The 21,697-nt window shown below is 41.1% G+C and overlaps 1 protein-coding gene across 1 annotated transcript in view; it reads right to left on the reverse strand.

Moving 5' to 3' along the window:
• The window catches only part of LOC126100158 (carboxypeptidase D-like), a 250,461-nt gene that overhangs the window by 59,691 nt on the left and 169,073 nt on the right, over positions 1 to 21,697 (reverse strand). Inside the window, exons 20-21 of the mRNA XM_049910700.1 lie at positions 20,269 to 20,485; positions 3,202 to 3,340 (exon numbers count right to left, since the gene is read on the reverse strand). Coding sequence (XP_049766657.1) covers positions 3,202 to 3,340; positions 20,269 to 20,485 — 356 coding nt within the window. The remainder of the gene's footprint in view (positions 1 to 3,201; positions 3,341 to 20,268; positions 20,486 to 21,697) is intronic.

Consider the following 21,697-nt stretch of genomic DNA (forward strand, 5'->3'; position numbering starts at 1 on the left):
TGAACCCTTTTCTGATGGACTTGGCAATGCTAAGAATTTTGCAGCACACATTACCCTGAAAGACAATGCATAGCCTAAGTTTTTCCGGGCTCTACCCATTCAGATTGCTTTACGAGACAGAGTAGCCAATGAATTAAAAGAACTGCTGCAATCTTTTCCACTGAATTACAGAAAAATTGCACAGGCCATGGAAGCAGTCCCTGATCTGAAGATTTTGTTGCATTACATTTACACATCTTGGCCTCACTCACTGAACAGTTTTCAGAATGCAGTAGTGTGCCAATACTTTGCTCATTGGCATAAGCTTTCAGTACAACAAGGTGAGATCTTTGTTACAACTGCTTCATCAAGGACACTGGGGAATTGTTCGCATTAAACAGTTAGTGCACCGGCATTACTTGCAGGGCATGGACGCCCACATTCAGCAGATGACATCAAAGTGTCGCACTTGCATGGAAAGCCAATCCGCTCCATCACAGACATTCTCAGCTTGGTCTAAGACTCAATCCCTATGACAAAAAGTGCACGGAGACTTTGCAGGACCATTGTGTAACACCAGTTGGCTCATAGTGGTAGACTCTTTTAGCAAGTTTCCATTTGCGGTGCCTATGAACTCTACCATATCATATAGCACTGTTCAAGTTCTGTCCTCAATTTTTTGCATTGAAGGATTGCCTGAAGTCATTGTTACGGACAATGGACCTCAGTTCATGTCACATTACTTTGAATAGTTTTGTGACTGAAATGGCATTCATCCTCTAAGAAACTCAGTTTCACCCGCATTCCAATTTAGAAGCAGAATGCTTCATATGCACTTTTAAACAACAAATGGACAAGCTTCGCACCTCCCACACATGGGAACAGGTGCTGCAACTTTTCCTCACTTCCTGTTACTCCCACCCATGTGACAGACCATCAACGGTGGAACTTCTGCATGGCTGCCACCATCGGATGCTGCTTCACTTGCTCCTCCCACCACAGCATCCTGCATCGCCAATGGCCCACAAGTATTGCTTTGCACCACGTGATCTTGTTCTTTACAGGGTTTTTGGCCAACATCAGCACTGGGAGCAAGGCAAGACCCGGAAATGCATCGGTACATATATGTATCTAATTGCAGGTCCTAATGGTTTGCAGTGCTGTCACCAGAATCAAATTTGCATTTGCCGTTTGCCCCATGATTCAGCTGCATTTTGTCCCCCAGATACATGCCCTCATGGGACCACATGGCCTTTGCATCTGCCCACTGGTGCCGTCATGGCACCCCACGATGAGCCAATGGCCATCACACTATCGCCGCTCTCAGACCTGATGGACCAGGACCTGCCATCGCCATTGCCATCACTGCACCAGGAGAGGCCCTCAGGACTGTTCATGTATCCTGGGCAGTGTTTTCAAGAGGATTTCCTCTGCTCTCACAAGCCAGATGGCAGGATACGGCCGGGAGTACACCACCCTCCACAGCTACGGCTCCCGGCTCCATTGTTGTTCACATCTCCAGTACACGACAATGGTATGGTGTTTCTGCAGGGGGGATTGTGTAGGCGCACGCCTTCGCCAGTACACTGGTTAGCACTAAGAAACACAGCATAGCAGGCACTGAACTAGATGCACCTATGACAAGAGAAGACCAAGAAACGCTCCCAAGCTACACACTGATAACGTCCCCTGGGGGCAACGTACATATAGGCCGCTGCCACCAACCGAGCTAGATAACAGGACGCAGCATGTTATTCTCAATGGAGAGAAGTCTTCCGAAGTAAGAGTAATTTCAGGTGTGCCGCAGGGGAGTGTCATAGGACCGTTGCTATTCACAATATACATAAATGACCTGGTGGATGACATCGGAAGTTCACTGAGGCTTTTTGCAGATGATGCTGTGGTGTATCGAGAGGTTGTAACAATGGAAAATTGTACTGAAATGCAGGAGGATCTGCAGCGAATTGACGCATGGTGCAGGGAATGGCAACTGAATCTCAATGTAGACAAGTGTAATGTGCTGCGAATACACAGAAAGATAGATCCTTTATCATTTAGCTACAAAATAGCAGGTCAGCAACTGGAAGCAGTTAATACCATAAATTATCTGGGAGTACGCATTAGGAGTGATTTAAAATGGAATGATCATATAATGTTGATTGTCGGTAAAGCAGATGCCAGACTGAGATTCATTGGAAGAATCCTAAGGAAATGCAATCCGAAAACAAAGGAAGTAGGTTACAGTACGCTTGTTCACCCACTGCTTGAATACTGCTCAGCAGTGTGGGATCCGTACCAGATAGGGTTGATACAAGACATAGAGAAGATCCAACGGAGAGCAGCGCGCTTCGTTACAGGATCATTTAGTAATCGCGAAAGCGTTACGGAGATGATAGATAAACTCCAGTGGAAGACTCTGCAGGAGAGACGCTCAGTAGCTCGGTACGGGCTTTTGTCAAAGTTTCGAGAACATACCTTCACCGAAGAGTCAAGCAGTATATTGCTCCCTCCTACGTATATCTCGCGAAGAGACCATGAGTATAAAATCAGAGAGATTAGAGCCCACACAGAGGCATACCGACAATCCTTCTTTCCACGAACAATACGAGACTGGAATAGAAGGGAGAACCGATAGAGGTACTGAAGGTACCCTCCGCCACACACCGTCAGGTGGCTTGCGGAGTATGGATGTAGATGTAGATGTAGAATCTCTCAATCGTAATACCTCGGTACGTCACATCGGTACTCAGTTCACTTTGCACTTCAATACATTGCACTGTGCTCTAGTCTTCCACAGTGATGGTCATTGCCTTGCACCTTAGTTAGCTGTGAGGGAATATTAGTCATTGTATGTAGTTGTGATATGGACATGGACAAGATTTAAGAATTAGTACATGTTATTTCACAGCTGTTAACCACAGAACTTCAGATTGGACATCACTAAAGTTCTCAACTGGTTTCTGTAATAAAGTGTATTTTAACCATGTGTGTATTTTGTGTTGTAGTGAGAGGGAACTGGTCACCCACCAATTATACCACCCTCTCCTCGTCCAGCAAGCAACCATAAAACATTGCAAAAGGGCACAACGACAACAGATTATACTATCTGTATTGCCTAGATTAGTTACATATAAAAATATTTTAGTTAAAATTTCAACATTTCTGTGTTTCATTTTTTGTGAATCAACTTACGAGCAACTTTACAACAATTCGGTCAATTACCTGTAGGAAAATCCTTATCAATTTCTACACCATGTGAGTTTTTACTATTTGCACTCCCAGAGATAACTTCAGAGGAATCAGTTACATTTTCCAGTAAAGAATCTGGATTAACCGCTGGCATGATCATCACTCTGGCATTCTGAAAATGTATGAAACAGTCATGTCATTCCAAAGGAGTTAATGATACTCTCTTTAAAAAATAAATCACATTACATATTAATTACAGTACACATAAAGAATACTGCCAATTAGAATAAAGAAGTTGGAGGACAATTATTTTCTGCAGATATACCATATGAATTCCAGCAAGTTCCACTGACAAATCTTGACAACAGTGGGGTGTGGACTTTTTTGATTCCCTTCACCATCTAGCTTGACACCTGACAGTATCAGTGTGCAAGGTTTACAAGAACAAAACAATGAGTTAACCAAAACTGTATGAATGTTTAATTCAGGATGTGAGAATAAAGAAGACAGAGAGAGACAAATAGGATCAATTTCTATATTCTGTCATTAGTTCTCACCGGGTGTCAATGATTCTCTCTTTCTTTATCTAAAATCATTCTCTGCTGAACAGTGCTTCACTGGCAACATCTGGTGTTTACTATTGTAACATTCTTATTTCTATCATCTCATACAATAAATTACTCAATACTGACAACAATGCAAAAATACTTATTTACAATAAAACAACTGTTGTTGCTTTTATTCTTGTTTATTTTTTACTTTTGTATCAGAGCTGCATTTTCCTCCTACAAATTTCCACCACAGAAAATACACTTTTTATTTGATACCCTTCCAATTTTGAAGCTATTACACCATTAGTCACCAAAGTTGATGAGGATCAACTGCTCTCTATGACACATACACTAAACAGACAGATAGCATGCACATGAGATTGCTCTTCTTATGCAGACACAACTAAAGGTTTCAACCATACTCAAGAGTCACTTTCTGAGTTATAAACAGAAATCAAAACCACGTAACACTAACACTGCAAAACAGTTTTATTCAGGGTGTCCCAGGAGGAATGATGATTAGTCAGGGCTAGAACTGACGTCTTTGTGATCTGGATCAAGGGTGAGAACACCCTACTCACATTTCTCCAGACCTCAATACCTTCTTTCCTAATTGCTTCACCTGGTCCATCTCAATCCAACAAGCCACCTTCCTTGATGTTGATGTACACCTCAAAGATGGCTAGATCAGTACCTCTGTCCATATCAAACCTACCAACCACCAGCAATACTTCCACTTTGACAGCTGCCACCCATTCCATACCAAGAAGTTCCTTTCATACAGCCTAGCCAACCATGGCCATCGCATCTGCAGTGACAAGCAGTGGCTCTCAAAATACACCGAGGGTCTCACTGAGTCCTTTACAGATTGTAATCAACCTTGTACAAGAACAGGTCACCCAAGCCTAATCTTTCCAGTCACACACCCCCTCCCAAAGCCCCACCGTTCAGCCACAGAGGAGCATTCCCAACGTGACTCAGTACAACCCAGGACTGGAACAACTGAATTCTTTGACAGGGTTTCGACTAGCTCTCATCATGCCCTGAAATGAGAAATGTCCTCTACCCACTGTCCTTCTGCCACCCCCCCTCCCCAAAGTGGTAGTCCACCACCCACCAAACCTATAAATATCCTCGTCCATCCCTATGAAGGCCATGCTCCCAACCTCTTGCCTCATATTCCTGTAGTAGACCTAGATGCAAGACATGTTCCATACATCCTCCCACCATCACCTACTCCAGTCCGGTCTCAAAAATCACCTTTCCCATCAAACTAACTGTGAAACCATTCGTGTGATCTACAAAGTAATCTGCAACCACTGTGCTGCATTCTACATGGGCATGACAACTGACAAACTGTCTGTCCGCATGAATGGCCACAGACAAACTGTGGCCAAAAAACAATGGGACCACCATATTGCTGAGCATGCCACCAAACACAGTGTTCTTCATTTCAGTGACTGCTTCACACCCTGTGTCACCTGTATCCTTCACACCAACACCAGCTTTTCTAAATTGCACAGGTGGGAACTCTCCCTGCAATATATGCTATGTTCCCATAACCCTCCTGGCCTCAAACTTCATTAGTCTTTGTCCTTACCCATCTAGCTTCTTCCCTGTTCCCATTCCAGCACTACACAGCCCTTCATTCCACCAATGCACTCAGTCCTTTTACTTCTCTCCTTCTCCACTACACTGCCCCCCCCCCCCCCCCCTCTGTCTTACTTCCCAACTGCATCTAACTGCCTTACCCTCTCTCCACCTCATCCCTGCATGCTCCCACAGCACCACTTTGATACCCACAAACCTTACCCTGCTATCCCTCCCCCTCCCCATGTCAGCCACTTCCTTAGCCCCACCCGGTTGCCTCTCCCCCATCATGCATTGCTGTTTGAAGTCAAGCTTCAGCTGCCAGAGACTGTGATCATGCGTGAGTTGTGTTTGCATGTGTGTGTGCTCATGCATGTGTGTGTTTGTGTGTATGTTGTCTATTTTTGACAAAGGCCTTGTTGGCTGAAAGCTTATTGTATGACAGTCTTTTTAGCTGTGCCTATCTGTGAGTCAGCATCTCCACTATACGGTGAGTAGTAACTATTCCCTCAAAAAGTTTATGGTAAATAATCCACTCCAGTTCAAAAGGAATAATGATGTCGATAATGACAATACCTGAAGGAAAAATGATTACTCCACATTCAGATTACCCTTAGAATGAAAAGATGTGCATAATGCAGCAATTTAAATTTTTGATCACTTACTCAGTGATACAAAATCTCTGATAGACAACAAAGTAAAATTTGGAAACAAATTGAAAAAAATTCTCCTTGTCAACTCCTCCTATTCCATAGAAGAGGAAACTGGGGTACGTAAAATTTTCAGAAGCAACTTGTGAAGCATTGGGATCTGGAATTGTACATGTTTAAGGAATCATTACTTCTATGAAACTATACCTCAGATCAATATTTGTCTATTGTGACAATTGCTATAGGCCCCAGACTGTCTTCCTTGGAACTGATGGTAGCATGGAACTCCTGCCAAACTGAAGAATTCCCACACATTACAGCATCAAATGGATAAAGACCGATTCAGCAAACTGACATTGTTTCAAGTAACTTTTCATCAACATTTTTCTAAATCGGATTTGTATTGCATGTTACAAAACGAGATATAGGATGTATGGTAGGTTCAAAAGTATGGCAGCTGAGTTAATGTTTGGAGCACTGGCCTTTATTCTGGCAGTTATTTTAAACTTGACATTGTATTTGGTGATATACACACCAAAAAAAGTTTTGCAGCACCTCGGTTCCAAGAGTTCCAGAACTTGTATAGAAAATTGGAATAGAGATCAATATAAACATCATTTTCGCCCTTTTTATTGTTCATGAAAACCACACATTGCATGTTGTACCACCATACAAAGAGACCTCCAAAGATGGTGGTCCAGACTGCTGTACACACCAGTGCCTCTAATACCCAGTAGCATAACCTCTTGCATTGATATATGCCTGTATTCGTCATGGCATACTATCCACAAGTTCATCAAGGCACTGTTGGTCCAGATTGACCAACTCCTCAATGGCGATTCAGCATAGATCCCTCAGAGTGGTTGGTGCGTCGCGTCGTCCATAAACAGCCCTTTTCAAACTATCCCAAGCATGTTGGTAGGGTTCATGAATGGAGAACATGCTGGCCACTCTAGTTGAGTGTTGTCGTTATCCTGAAGGAAGTCATTTACAAGATGTGCACGATGGGGGCGCGAATTATTGACCAGGAAGACGAATGTCTCACTGATGTGTGTGCACTATCAGTCAAAGGGTGGCATTCACATATCGTACAGCCATTACAGCGCCTTCCATGACCACCAACGGCGTACGTTGGCCCCACATAATGCTACCCCAAAACGGCAGGGAACCTCCACTTTGCTGCACTTGCTGGACACTGTGTCTAAGGCATTCATGCTGACCGGGTTGTCTCCAAACACATCTCCCACAATTGTCTGGTTGAAGGCGTGTGCGACACTCATCGGAGAAGAGAAGGTGAAGCCAATTTTGAGCAGTTCATTCGCGTTTTGTTGGGCCCATCTGTACCATGCTGAATAGTGTCCTGGTTGCAAAGATGGACCTCACCATGGACATCGGGAGTGAAGTTGCACATCATGCAACCTATTGCACTCAGTTTAAGTCATAACACGACGTCCTGTGGCTGCACGGAAAGCATTATTCAACATGGTCGCATTGCTGTGAGTGTTCCCCTGAGCCACAGTCTGTAGGTAGCGGTCATCGACTGCAGTCGTAGCCCTTGGGCATCCTGAGCGAGGCATGTCATCGACAGTTCCTGTCTCTCTGTATCCCCTCCATGTCCGAACAACATTGCTTTGGTTCACTCTGAGATGCTGGACACTTCCCTTGTTGAAAGCCCTCCCTGGCACAAAGTAACAATGTGGTTGTGATCGAACCGCAGTATCGACCATCTATACATGGTTGAACTACAGACAACATGAGCCATGTACCTCCGCCCTGGTGGAATGACTGAAACTGATCGTCTGTCAGACCCCCTCCGTCTGATAGGCACTGGTAAGCATGGTTGTTTACATCTTTGGGTGGGTTTAGTGACATTTCTGAACAGTCAAAGGGACTGTGTATGTTATACAATATCCACAGTCAGCAAGTATCTTCAGGAGTTCGGGGTGATGCAAAGCTTTTTTAATCTATGTATAAAAGGGTGTCCTTTACCCTATTCGAAATAGTTTTGCAGTGTCTTTCTTCAAATCGAAAGCGCTCTTAGAAGGTACAACTTTAATTTAGTCTTTTCATCTGTAAAATGTGACATTAATGAATAGAAACTATTATTACTTACACTCATCAACCCACACTTGCATTTGCAACACTCAAATCATTTTTATTTTTGTGGAATAACTGGTCATTAGAGAGCATGAATTAGTAACTTATAATTTTGGCAAACCATATTTATAAAATTTTTAAAATGCTGTATACCTAATTCCATAATTTTATTTAATCTGTTTGGATTTATTGCACTGAGAGACTTACTTATCAGTTGGAGTCAGGGCTTCAGAAAAGAAAATAAACCATTATTTAGTTGGGAACCAAATGACCATGACAGGCTGGATGAAGATTGAAACTCACTTGACTCCCTTGAAGAACTTCATCTGAAGTGTAAGCAGACAACAGTGAGGACAATCCATGAGAAAGGATTTCTTGAATTGCTGCAGAAGAATCATTGGTTGATTGCTAACATGAATGGCTTTCTTACCCGCACCATACCATACCTACACATTGAATAATTTATTTTCTTGTGTTTAAACTGTTACTACTACTACTACTACTACTGTTAATAGTGATGGTGGCAGTAGTGCAGTAGTAAAATTATTGTTGGTTGCAGTGATTAGGATGATCTGGTGGAGCCAGATTTGATGGAAAATTTATATGGATGAAGCATTTTAATAGTATATGGTTTATTATTTGCTCCACTGTTTGGGACGTGCAGCAAGAGGCTGTGGCATTTCTCTCTCAGAACTCTGTAAGCTCTAGTACAAGTAATGAGTGATGATTCTATGTTTCTCTCTGATTTACTGTTTGACCCTTTTTCAGGCAGTTAATGAAGATGGCACCTTATTACTGTAAAATCCTATTGGCCACATTACATACCATAACTCTGTAGTGGTGTTTCTTTGAGGTAATGACATTTGACAAACCTCTCACAATTTTTACAAAACTGATCAAGGTTCATTGTTTCTTTACAGTCCCCCTTTTCTGAAAATGCCTTCAGAAGCTGATGCACATACGTCAAAATATCATACCTGAGCGAAAAGCTCCAGTTTTTGGCACTTGCATTCCATCTTTAAGCAGTGAAAGCATTGTTATCTTTTGATTTAAGCAAACTTTCATTTGATTTGCTGGTGAGAGATACAAAAACATATGCATCAATAGGCCTTTAAAACTTAATTTAATGCAGAGCATCAACACTTTGCTCAACTTAGCAACCAACCAATATTTTTGAAGTGTTTTTGCAGGACATTATAATTTTTACAGTGACAGCTGGCAAAGCATTTATCAGGATACAAAGCAATGTCACCCATCTCATACACAGTGCTGTGTAAAACTGGTGATGTTGGAGTGCTCAGAACGTCAATGAGATGTTTGACATTAAATGAATCCCATGACATAGTGAAAAGCAAAATATTCTCTCGTGACAGTAAACAGACATGATTTACCCCAAGAAAGTGTGTTGAAATTGTTAACTAGTTGATGAATGGCACATGGAAAATTTATCATGTGGGCTGGATTCTCATTCAGTTCAGTAAATTGTAATTTTTGTGTAATTACTTTCCAATGATAGTTCCATTAGATCACACAAAGTTAATTTTCTGAAGTGTTTTCCACCACAGTAGGCTTATGTAATTCATGGTGAGAATGCACATGTGGGTTAATAGTCACGTACCTAGATTGTCGTTGTTCTATGTAATTCATTTCAAGAAAAATACTTTTTCTTCATGGGTAAACAACTTCTTAGCACTCCTGAAAAACGGTCTGTCTGTCTGTCTGTCTGTCTGTCTCTCTCTCTCTCTCTCTGTGTGTGTGTGTGTGTGTGTGTGTGTGTGTGTGTGTAAAAGGGTGGGAGGGGGGATGGTTATATTTGGTGACATTAACCTTTACCCAATTTGATATATTTTTGCAGTGTGTTTATCTTCAGATTGAAAGCACTCTTAGAAGGTACAACTTTAATTTAATCTTCTCATCTATAAAATGTGGCATTAGTGTTAAGAAAATAATATTATTTACAGTTGCCCACACATTGCTACACTTTGTCCGCCGCTCGTAGTCTCGCGGTAGCGTTCTCGCTTCCCGAGCACGGGGTCCCGGGTTCGATTCCCAGCGGGGTCAGGGATTTTCACCTGCCTCGAGATGACTGGGTGTTTGTGTTGTCCTCATCATTTCATCATCATCCAGGAAAGTGGCGAAATTGGACTGAGCAAAGATTGGGTAATTGTACGGGCGCTGATAACCACGCAGTTGAGCGCCCCACAAACCAAACATCATCTCTCACATTGCTACACTCAGTATCATTTTTAATTTTATGAAATAACTGGTCATTAGAGTGTTCAATAACATTTCTCAAATTTGTTGCTTATAATGTTGACAAAGCATATTTATGATGTTGTGTAACGTATACCTAAATCTCAAATTTAAAAAGAAAGATGATGAGACTTACCAAACAAAAGCGCTGGCAGGTCGATAGACACACAAACAAACACAAACATACACACAAAAATCTAGCTTTCGCAACCAACGGTTGCCTCGTCAGGAAAGAGGGAAGGAGAAGGAAAGACAAAAGGATATGGGTTTTAAGGGAGAGGGTAAGGAGTCATTCCAATCCCGGGAGCGGAAAGACTTACCTTAGGGGAAAAAAAGGATAGGTATACACTCGCGCACACACACACATATCCATCCGCATATACACAGACACAAGCAGACATTTGTAAAGGCAAAGAGTTTGGGCAGAGATGTCAGTCGGGACGGAAGTACAGAGGCAAAGATGATGTTGAAAGACAGGTGAGGTATGAGCGGCGGCAGATTGAAATTAGAAATTAGCGGAGATTGAGGCCTGGCGGATAGCGAGAAGAGAGGATATGCTGAAGGGCAAGTTCCCATCTCCGGAGTTCAGACAGGTTGGTGTTAGTGGGAAGTATCCAGATAACCCGGATGGTGTAACACTGTGCCAAGATGTGCTGGCCGTGCACCAAGGCATGTTTAGCCACAGGGTGATCCTCATTACCAACAAACACTGTCTGCCTGTGTCCATTCATGCGAATGGACAGTTTGTTGCTGGTCATTCCCACATAGAACGCTTCACAGTGTAGGCAGGTCAGTTGGTAAATCACGTGGGTGCTTTCACACGTGGCTCTGCCTTTGATCGTGTACACCTTCCGGGTTACAGGACTGGAATAGGTGGTGGTGGGAGGGTGCATGGGACAGGTTTTACACCGGGGGCAGTTACAGGGGTAGGAGCCAGAGGGTAGGGAAGGTGGTTTGGGGATTTCATGGGGATGAACTAAGAGGTTACGAAGGTTAGGTGGACGGCGGAAAGACACTCTTGGTGGAGTGGGGAGGATTTCATGAAGGATGGATCTCATTTCAGGGCAGGATTTGAGGAAGTCGTATCTCAAATTTTATTTACTCTGATTGGATTTATAACACTAAGAAATTTACTTATTGATTGTTGCAACTGAAAATCAGTTGTGGTGAGGCCATCATAAAAGAAAGTAAATTAGTATGTAATTGGGAATTAATGAATCATGACAGGCTGGATACTGATTGAAACTCACTTTGACTCCCTGGAAGAGCTCCATCTGAAGTATTAGCAGGCATGAATGAGGACAATCCTTAAGAAAGGCTTTCTTGAATTGCTGTAGAAGAATCATTGGTTGATTGTTATGTTGAATGGCTTCCTGACCCGCATCATACCAGAGGTACTGTTGGATGCTTGGGCTTCAGATATTTGATGAGGATTGAGAACAACAGGAAGTTATCTGCTAGCAATAATATAATTTTCCTTTTCTTTACACAGTTCAATAGAATCAAACCATATGCCCCTTAAGGCACTTATTGTTGAAGACTGTATCTGACTAATGTTTCATAGCACTGCAAAAAGTTTTATATAGGAAAATTAAAATATTACTATTAAGAGGCACTTTCTAGATAGAAAAAGTTACAACAAAAACAGTTGTACACAAAGCATGTTCTGTAAACTTTACACACACTATAAACATAATATTTAATAATGTCAGATACAAACTATTATTATTATTATTATTATTATTATTACAATAATGAACAATATCGATGGCGATCTGAATTCAAATGGGGAGTGCTGAGTCAAGAAGGAATCAAGTCAAACTGGAAGATGGATCATTGAATGAGCCAAGAGCACTGAAAACTAAATTGGTGAGTGAGAAAAAAAGAGTCGAATGACTCATCGGCTGACTCATGATCTGATCTGTTCTAGTCCCAGTCAAAATAAAAACTGTCCCAATCCCAGGCAGGACAGTACTGGAGAATGGTCAAAAAAGCGTGTCATTTTGGAACTGATCTGGCAGCTTCAAGTTTTTGTGTCTATTTTGCACACATCTTTTGCATTATGCAGTACAAAGATCAGGGTTTAATATGTTGAGAATGAGTTATTATAGTTGGAGCATGAACTTTGTTGGGGGAAAGCAGTTGGTTGTGTCCCTGTTACAGAAATAATCCTGGAAATCGCCTTAAGCCATTTAGAAAAACCACAGAAAATCTAAATTTGGACAGTCACATGGGAAATTAACCCTGCTCCTACAGAATGAGAAACTATAGTTTTAACCACTTTGCTTTCAAGATGATGCAAACTTTGCATATCTCTCTTGAATGTTTTCTCCATCATATGGGCCTAGCAGGTTGTTCCTCAAGCTTTGGTGAAGAACTATGCCTGCTGGTCAGACTACAAGTTCTCGCTGTTTATTGACTTGTTTTAATTAATAAAGAGCAACCTGCTCCTGAAATAGTTAAAAGAGCTACATCCTTCTATGGAGTGAGCAATTGATGACTCAGAAAAAAACAAGTGGTAGCTCTTCAGATCCAAAACGTATCACCCGTGAAGTCACTGAACAGAACATACATTCTAGGGCAGTCTGTGCAACAGTGTCCCATGGAAGATGGTGAATTGTCGCATATGTTCTAGCGTTATAGTAACAAATTTCTCCAAAGCCACAGAAAAATGTGCTATAGATGACGTGTGTGTGTGTGTGTGTGTGTGTGTGTGTGTGTGTGAGAGAGAGAGAGAGAGAGAGAGAGAGAGAGAGAGAGAGAGAGAGAGTTTTTTGTTAATAGATTTTTCTAGCAAGAAAAGAATAGAAAGCGGAGAAAGGTCAGTTCTTTAGAATCTGCATTAATGCATAAAACACTTTCTCACCTTTTACTTCTGCTCGATTTGAAATGGCACCTTTCATGGAGTTGACATTTTGATAGCACCATTGAAGAAACTGTCATTTTGGTCAATTCAGTGCTTCACTACAAGAGACCATACCCTACAGGACAGGAATGCTTGACATTTCACCAGAGTGGGCATGCTGCAAGGAACTAACTTACGAGAACTGGTCAGCTAGTTCTCCATTCACTACTCACCACTTGCATACCACCATTTTCTCATCAAGCACTTACTACTCACCTACCATTCCTCACTTGCCTACACCACTACTCCACACAGATCAGATCACAAGGCAGCCCACAAGTCATTCCATTCTTTGCTCACTCACTGATTCAGTTTTCAGTGCTCGTGGCTCATTCACTTATTCATCTTGCAGTTTCACTTGATTCCTTCTTGACCCAGCACTCCACATTTGAATTCAGCTCCCCTTCAATATTGTACATTATTGTAATAATAATAGTATGTATATTACATTATTAAATTTTGTTTACAGTGTGTGTATAGATTACAGAAAACGCTTTGTGTACATTTGTTTTTGTTGTAACTTTTCCTATCTAGAAAGTGCCTTTTAACAGTAATATTTTAATTTTTCTATATAAAATATTTTGCAATACTGTGAGACGTAGGTCAATCACACAGTCTTCACCTATAAGTACTTTTAGAGGTATACTATATAAAGAAAAGGAAAATTATGTTATTGCTAGTAGATAACTTCCTGTTGTTCTAGCTCCTTATCAAACAAGAAAATGATATCTGAAGCCCAAGCATCCAACACTACCTCTTGTATGATGTGGGTCAGAAAGCCATTCAATGTAGCAATCAACCAATGATTCTTCTGCAGCAGTTCAAGAAAGCCTTTCTTATAGATTGTCCTCACTCATGCCTGTTTACACTTCAGATGAAGCTCTTCCAGGGAGTCAAAGTGAGTTTCACTTAGTATCCAGCCTGTCATGATTATTTAATTCCCAATTACATACTAATTTATATCCTTATATGATGGACTCAACCCAACTGATTTTCAGTTGCAACAATCAATAAGTAAATTTCTTAGTGTTATAAATCCAATCAGAGTAAATAAAATTTGAGATTTAGGTATACGTTACACAACATCATAAATATGCTTTGTCAACATTATAAGCAACAAATTTGAGAAATGTTATTGAACACTCTAATGACCAGTTATTTCATAAAATTAAAAATGATACTGAATGTTGCAATGTGTGGGCAACTGTAAATAATATTATTTTCTGCACACTAATGCCACATTTTATAGATGAGAAGATTAAATTAAAGTTGTACCTTCTAAGAGTGCTTTCAATCTGAAGATAAACACACTGCAAAAATATATCAAATTGGGTAAAGGTTAATGTCACCATATATAACCCCCCCCCCCTCCCACCCTTTTACACACACACACACACACACACACACACAGACTGTTTTTCAGGAGTGCTAAGAAGTTGTTTACCCATGAAGAAAATGTATTTTTTTTTAAAATGAATTACATAGAAAAATGACAATCTAGGTACGTGACTATTGACCCATATGTGAATTCTCACCATGAATTACATAAGCCTATTGTGGTGGAAAACACTTCAGCAAATTGACTTTGTGTGATCTAATGGAATTTTCATTGGAAAGTAATTACACAAAAATTACAGTTTACTGAATTGAATGAGAATCCAGCCCACATGATAAATTTTCCATGTGCCATTCATCAACTAGTTAATTTCAACACACCTGCTTGGGGTAAATCATGTCTGTTTACTGTCACGAGAGAATATTTTGCTTTTCACTACGTCATAGGATTCACTTAATGTCAAGCATCTCATTGATGTTCTGAGCACTCCAACATCACCAGTTTTACACAGCACTGTATATGAGATAGGTGACATTGCTTTGTACGACTTATCTTAGAAGCTAGATTAAGGAAAGGTAAACCTACGTTTCTAGCATTTGTAGACTTAGAGAAAGCTTTTGACAATGTTGATTGGAATACGCTCTTTCAAATTCTGAAGGTGGTAGGGGTAAAATACAGGGAGCGAAAGGCTATTTACAATTTGTACAGAAACCAGGTGGCAGTTATAAGAGTCGAGGGTCATGAAAGGGAAGCAGTGGTTGGGAAGGGAGTGAGACAGGGTTGTAGCCTATCCCCGATGTTATTCAATGTCTATATTGAGCAAGCAGTGAAGGAAACAAAAGAAAAATTCGGAGTAGGTATTAAAATCCATGGAGAAGAAATAAAAACTTTGAGGTTCGCCGATGACATTGTAATTCTGTCAGAGACAGCAAAGGACTTGGAAGAGCAGTTGAATGGAATGGATAGTGTCTTGAAAGGAGGATACAAGATGAACATCAACAAAAGCAAAACGAGGATAATGGAATGTAGTCGAAGTAAGTCGGGTGATGCTGAGGGAATTAGATTAGGAAATGACACACTTAAAGTAGTAAAGGAGTTTTGCTATTTTGGGAGCAAAATAAGTGATGATGGTCGAAGTAGAGAGGATATAAAATGTAGACTGGCAATGGGAAGGAAAGCGTTTCTCAAGAAGAGAAATTTGTTAACATCGAGTATAGATTTAAGTGTCAGGAAGACATTTCTGAAAGTATTTGTATGGAGTGTAGCCATGTATGGAAGTGAAACATGGACGATAACTCGTTTAGACAAAAAGAGAATAGAAACTTTCGAAATGTGGTGCTACAGAAGAATGCTGAAGATTAGATGGGTAGATCACATAACTAATGAGGAGGTGTTGAAGAGGACTGGGGAGAAGAGAAGTTTGTGGCACAACTTCACTAGAAGAAGGGATCGGTTGGTAGGACATGTTATGAGGCATCAAGGGATCACCAATTTGGTATTGGATGGCAGTGTGGAGGGTAAAAATTGTAGAGGGAGACCAAGAGATGAATACACTAAGCAGATTCAGAAGGATGTAGGTTGCAGTAGGTACTGGGAGATGAAGAAGCTTGCACAGGATAGAGTAGCATGGAGAGCTGCATCAAACCAGTCTCAGGACTGAAGACCACAACAACAACAAATGCTTTGCCAGCTGTCACCGTAAAAATTATAATGTCCAGCAAAAACATTTCAAAAATATTGGTTGGTTGCTACATTGAGCAAAGTGTTGATGCTCTGCATTAAATTAAGTTTGAAGGCCTATTCATGCAGATGTTTTTGTATCTCTCACCAGCAAATCAAATGAAAGATTGCTGAAATCAAAAGCACTACACACGCTGGCAGACGACATTCACTGGGCATTCGCCATAGCCACATTCTGTCATCAGATCGCCACATTGTGTACCGTGATTCGTCACTCGACACAACATTTTTCCACTGTTCAATCGTCAAATGTTCATGATCCTTACACCAAGCAAGGCATCGTTTGGCATTTACCGGCGTGATATGTGGCTTATGAGCAGCCGCTTGATCATGAAATCCAAGTTTTCTCACCTCCCGCCTAACTGTCATAGTGTTTGCAGTGGATCCTGATACAGTTTGGAATTCCTGGTATGATGGTGTGGATAGATGTCTGCCTATTACACATTACGACCCTCTTAAACTGCTGGCGGTCTCTGACAGTCAACAGACGAGGTTGGGCTGTACGCTTTTGTGCTGTACGTGTCCCTTCACGTTTCCACTTCACTATCACATCGGAAACAGTGGACCTAGGGATGTTTAGGAGTGTGGAAATCTCGCATACAGACTTATGACAAAAGTGACACCCAATCACCTGACCACGTTCAAAGTCCGTGAGTTCCGCGGAGCGCCCCATTCTGCTCTCTCACAATGTCTAATGACTACTGAGGTCACTGATATGGAGTACCTGGCAGCAGGTGGCAGCACAATGCACCTAATATGAAAAACATATGTTTTTGTGGTGTCCGGATACTTTTGATCACATAGTGTACGTGGGATTAAATGCCTACACACAGGTCACGTAATTCACAGAAATAACAGACCTCTCATTTGCGTACGCAGTGGTGGCTTTCATATTAATTACATTAGGCGTCAACAAAAGTTCATTAAAATCCTCCTGAAACTACTGTAGCAAACTTATGGCTCTGAGAGACGGGCAATTATACTGGTGAAAGATGGTGAAGAGCTGCCGGCCGGGGTGGCCAAACGGTTCTGGGTGCTGCAGTCTGGAGCTGCGTGGCCGCTGCGGTCGCAGGTTCGAGTCCTGCCTTGGGCGTGGGTGGGTGTGTGTGGTGTCCTTGGGTTGGTTGGGTTTGGGTGGTTCTGGGTTCTGGGGGACTGGTGGCCTCGGAGGTTGGGTCCCATGGTGCTTGGAACCTTTTGAACCATTTGATGGAAAAGAGCCACAGTGGTACAACAACTGAGTTAGAAAACAGCTGTGGAAGCAAAGGGAACTTCACAGCGAACATAAACATAGCCAAAGCCTTGCAGACAAACAAAAATTACGCGAAGCGAAATGTAATGTGAGGAGAGTTATGCGAGAGGTGTTCAATGAATTCGAAAGTAATGTTCTACGTACCGACTTAGCAGAAAATCCTAAGAAATTTTGGTCTTATGTCAAAGTGGTAGGTGGACATCTAGACTCTCTGTGACCAAAATTGTACTGATAGAGGATGACAGACTAAAGGCCAAAATACTAAATGTATTTTTCCAGAGCTGTTTTTCAGAGGAAGACTGCACTGTAGTTCCCTCTCTAGATTATCGCACAGATGGCAAAATGGTAGATATCGAAATAGACAACAGAGGGATAGGGATACAATTAAAATCGCTCAAAAGAGAAAAGGCCACTGGACCTGATGGGATACCAGTTCGATTTTACACAGAGAATGCGAAGGAACTTGCCCCCCTTCTTGCAGCAGTGTACCGTAGGTCTCTAGAAGAGCATAGCATTCCAAAGGATTGGAAAAGGGCACAGGTCTCCCCGTTTTTAAGAAGGGACGTCGAACAGATGTGCAGAACTATAGACCTATATCTCTAATGTCAATCAGTTATAGAATTTTGGAACACATATTATGTTCGAGGATAATGACTAGAAATCTACTCTGTAGGAATCAGCATGGGTTTCGAAAAAGATGATCGTGTGAAACCCAGCTCGCTCTATTCATCCACTAGACTCAGAGGGCCATAGACACAGGTTCCCAGGTAGATGCCGTGTTTCTTGACCTCCGCAAGGCGTTCAATACAGTTCCCCACAGTCGTTTAATGAACAAAGTAAGAGCATATGGACTATCAGACCAATTGCGTGATTGGATTGAAGATTCCTAGATAACAGAACGCAGCATGTCATTCTCAATGGAGAGAAGTCTTCCGAAGGAAGAGTGATTTCAGGTGTGCCGCAGGGGAGTGTCGTAGGACCGTTGCTATACACAATATACATAAATGACCTTATGGATGACATCGGAAGTTCAGTGAGGCTTTTTGCGGATGATGCTGTGGTATATTGAGAGGTTGTAACAATGGAAAATTGTACTGAAATGCAGGAGGATCTGCAGCGAATTGACGCATGGTGCAGGGAATGGCAATTGAATCTCAATGTAGACAAGTGTTATGTGCTGCGAATACATAGAAAGAAAGATCCCTTATCATTTAGCTACAATATAGCAGGTCAGCAACTGGAAGCAGTTAATTCCATAAATTGTCTGGGAGTAGGCATTACGAGTGATTTAAAATGGAATGATCATATAAAGTTGATCGTCAGTAAAGCGGATGCCAGACTGAGATTCACTGGAAGAATCCTAAGGAAATGCAATCCGAAAACAAAGGAAGTAGGTTACAGTACACTTGTTCGTCCACCGCTTGAATATTGCTCACCAGTGTGGCATCTGTACCAGACAGGATTGATAGAAGAGATAGAGAAGATCCAACGGAGAGCAGCGCATTTCGTTACAGGATCATTTAGTAATCGCGAAAGAGTTACAGAGATGATAGATAAACTCCAGTGGAAGACTTTGCAGGAGAGACACTCAGTAACCCGGTACAAGCTTTTGTTGAAGTTTTGAGAACATACCTTCACCGAGGAGTCAAGCAGTATATTGCTCCCTCCTACATATATCTTGCGAAGAGACCATGAGGATAAAATCAGAGAGATTAGAGCCCACACAGAAGCATACTGGCAATCCTTCTTTCCACGAACAATACGAGACTGGAATAGAAGGGAGAACCGATAGATGTACTCAAAGTACCCTCTGCCACACACCGTCAGGTGGCTTGCAGAGTATGGATGTAGACATAGACATAGACGTAGATAACAATGCTTTCACTGCTTAAAGCTGGAATGCAAGTGCCAAAAACTGGAGCTGTTTTCTCAGTATGTTATTATGATGTATGTGCATCAGCTTCTGAAGGCAGTTTCAGAAAAGGGGGACTGTAAACAAACAACGAGCCTCGGTCGGTTTCACAGAAAGTGTGAGAGGTTTGTCAAATATCATTACCTCAAAGAAACACCACTGCAGCATTATGGTACATAATGTGGCTAAGCAAGTTAAAAATACAGTTTAAGGTCTAGCATTTTATGATAATAATGGTGTCATCTTCATTAATTGCCTGAAAAAGGGTCAAACAGTAAATCAGAGACAAACATAGCATCATCACTCATTACTAGTGCTAGAGCTAACAGAGTTCTGAGAGAGAAATACCACAGCCTCTTGCTGCACTTCCCAAACAGTGAAGCAAATAATAAACCATCTACTATTAAAATGCTTCATCCATATAAATTTTCGATCAAATCTGGCTCCACCAGACTACCACCTAATCACTGCAACCAACAGTAATTTTACTTCTATTACTACATTACTGCCACCATGAATATTAATAGTAGTAGTAATAATAACAACAATAATAATAATAATAACATTTTAAACACAGGAAAATAAATTATTCAATGTGTAGGCTGTGTGTCTCTACTTTGGAGTCATGTTTTGTAGAGAAAAATCCTGATCTTGAAAGGCTTATTGGCATGCTTATAATGTATTCATTTGAAGGGATAAATGTTGAATAAATGCATCATTCAGATCATTTCCTGCATCGTAGGATACAAACTCATTAGGTACTCACTGTACTCAAGATGTGAACATTGGTTTCAGTCCATTAAGAGTAACTCACCTTTAAAACTTGTGAGACGTCACCACTATCTGCTGAATTTCTTTCTGACAAAAGGTGAAATGCAAATCTCAATGCAAGCTCTGTTGTAACTGGTTCAGCATAAAGTCCACCAACCAATGCCAATGTTGGGAGTGTTTCAATCGGTTTACTACCAGAAGTCTGTCTTGGGAAGATATCCAGTACCAAAATGTCTTTTTCTCCAGAACTTTTTCCTAATCTGGACAAATTAGAAATTTATCAGTGTAATGCACATGCAATACATGCAACTATAAATATAATCAAATTATGTCCAACTAATATTTTTGTTGAAGACTAAGGAAGAGATGGTGAGATCAAAGTAGGCCCTGGGCCTAACCCTGGTGGTGTGGATGAGGAAGAGAAAGAGGAAGAAGAATAAGGAGAAGATTTTTGTCGCCAATTTCAAAATCTCCTTTACATACAGAAATACTGAGTTTACAATTTTACATTTTAGTTAATGTATTTTTAAATTCCTTAACACATTTCATTTTGGTAGGACAATAAAATCATATGATTTACAAGGTGAAATTTACATTTCTAAATCAGTTTGGTTATGAAATACTGACTTCATTTAGCCATCAAATAGAAAATCAGCTAAAGAGAGCAATGCACAGGCACACAGGAATCATGGAAGCACACGCGCGCGCGCGCACACACACACACACACACACACACACACACACACACACACACACACAGCCTGATACTGACTGGAGAAAGTAGGTGATTAGTAATGTTGGTTGTGACAAGCAACGAGTAACAGAGGGATGTGGAATGAGTAGAAGAAGGAGCAACACAGGAGATATTAGAAAAGATCATTACTGAGTGGAACATACATGTGTGTGTAAGAGCAAGTTTGAGGACCATTAAGAGGAACATTGAGAGAAAATAGATAGTAAGAAGAAGATAGGGACAACGAGATAAGAAAAACAATTGATGAGCTGGCTGGAGTGGCAAATAAGAAAAGGGAGGTCGGGTGAGATGCTTTGCTCGTTCTTATACTTCCATGGAACCCACTGTGATCCCCCCCCAGGCCCAGTGTCTATCAGTCATTCCATTCTGCTGCAAATTATTTGTGTTAGTTTTTTGCTATTCTGACTTATTAAACTGGTGGTTCAGTAATATTCACACCTGTCAGCACTTGAATTCTTTGGAACTGGGATTACTACATTTTTCTTGAAATATGATGGTATTCTGTCTCTCTTCTTTACCCTGAATATCGGGTGGAATAACATTGTCATAGTTTATTTTCCTAAGGATCTCAGCAATTCTGAGGGAATGTCATCTACTCCATGTGCCATCTACTCAAATTAGGTCTTTCATTTTTGTGTCCAATTCCTCCCAAATTATCAAATCTCCCATCTCAGTTTTATCTGTTTCCTCTTCTTGTTCTGTAATACTTTCTTCAGGT

Source organism: Schistocerca cancellata, chromosome 9 (assembly GCF_023864275.1).
Source record: "Schistocerca cancellata isolate TAMUIC-IGC-003103 chromosome 9, iqSchCanc2.1, whole genome shotgun sequence".
Classification (NCBI taxonomy): Eukaryota; Metazoa; Arthropoda; class Insecta; order Orthoptera; family Acrididae; genus Schistocerca; species Schistocerca cancellata.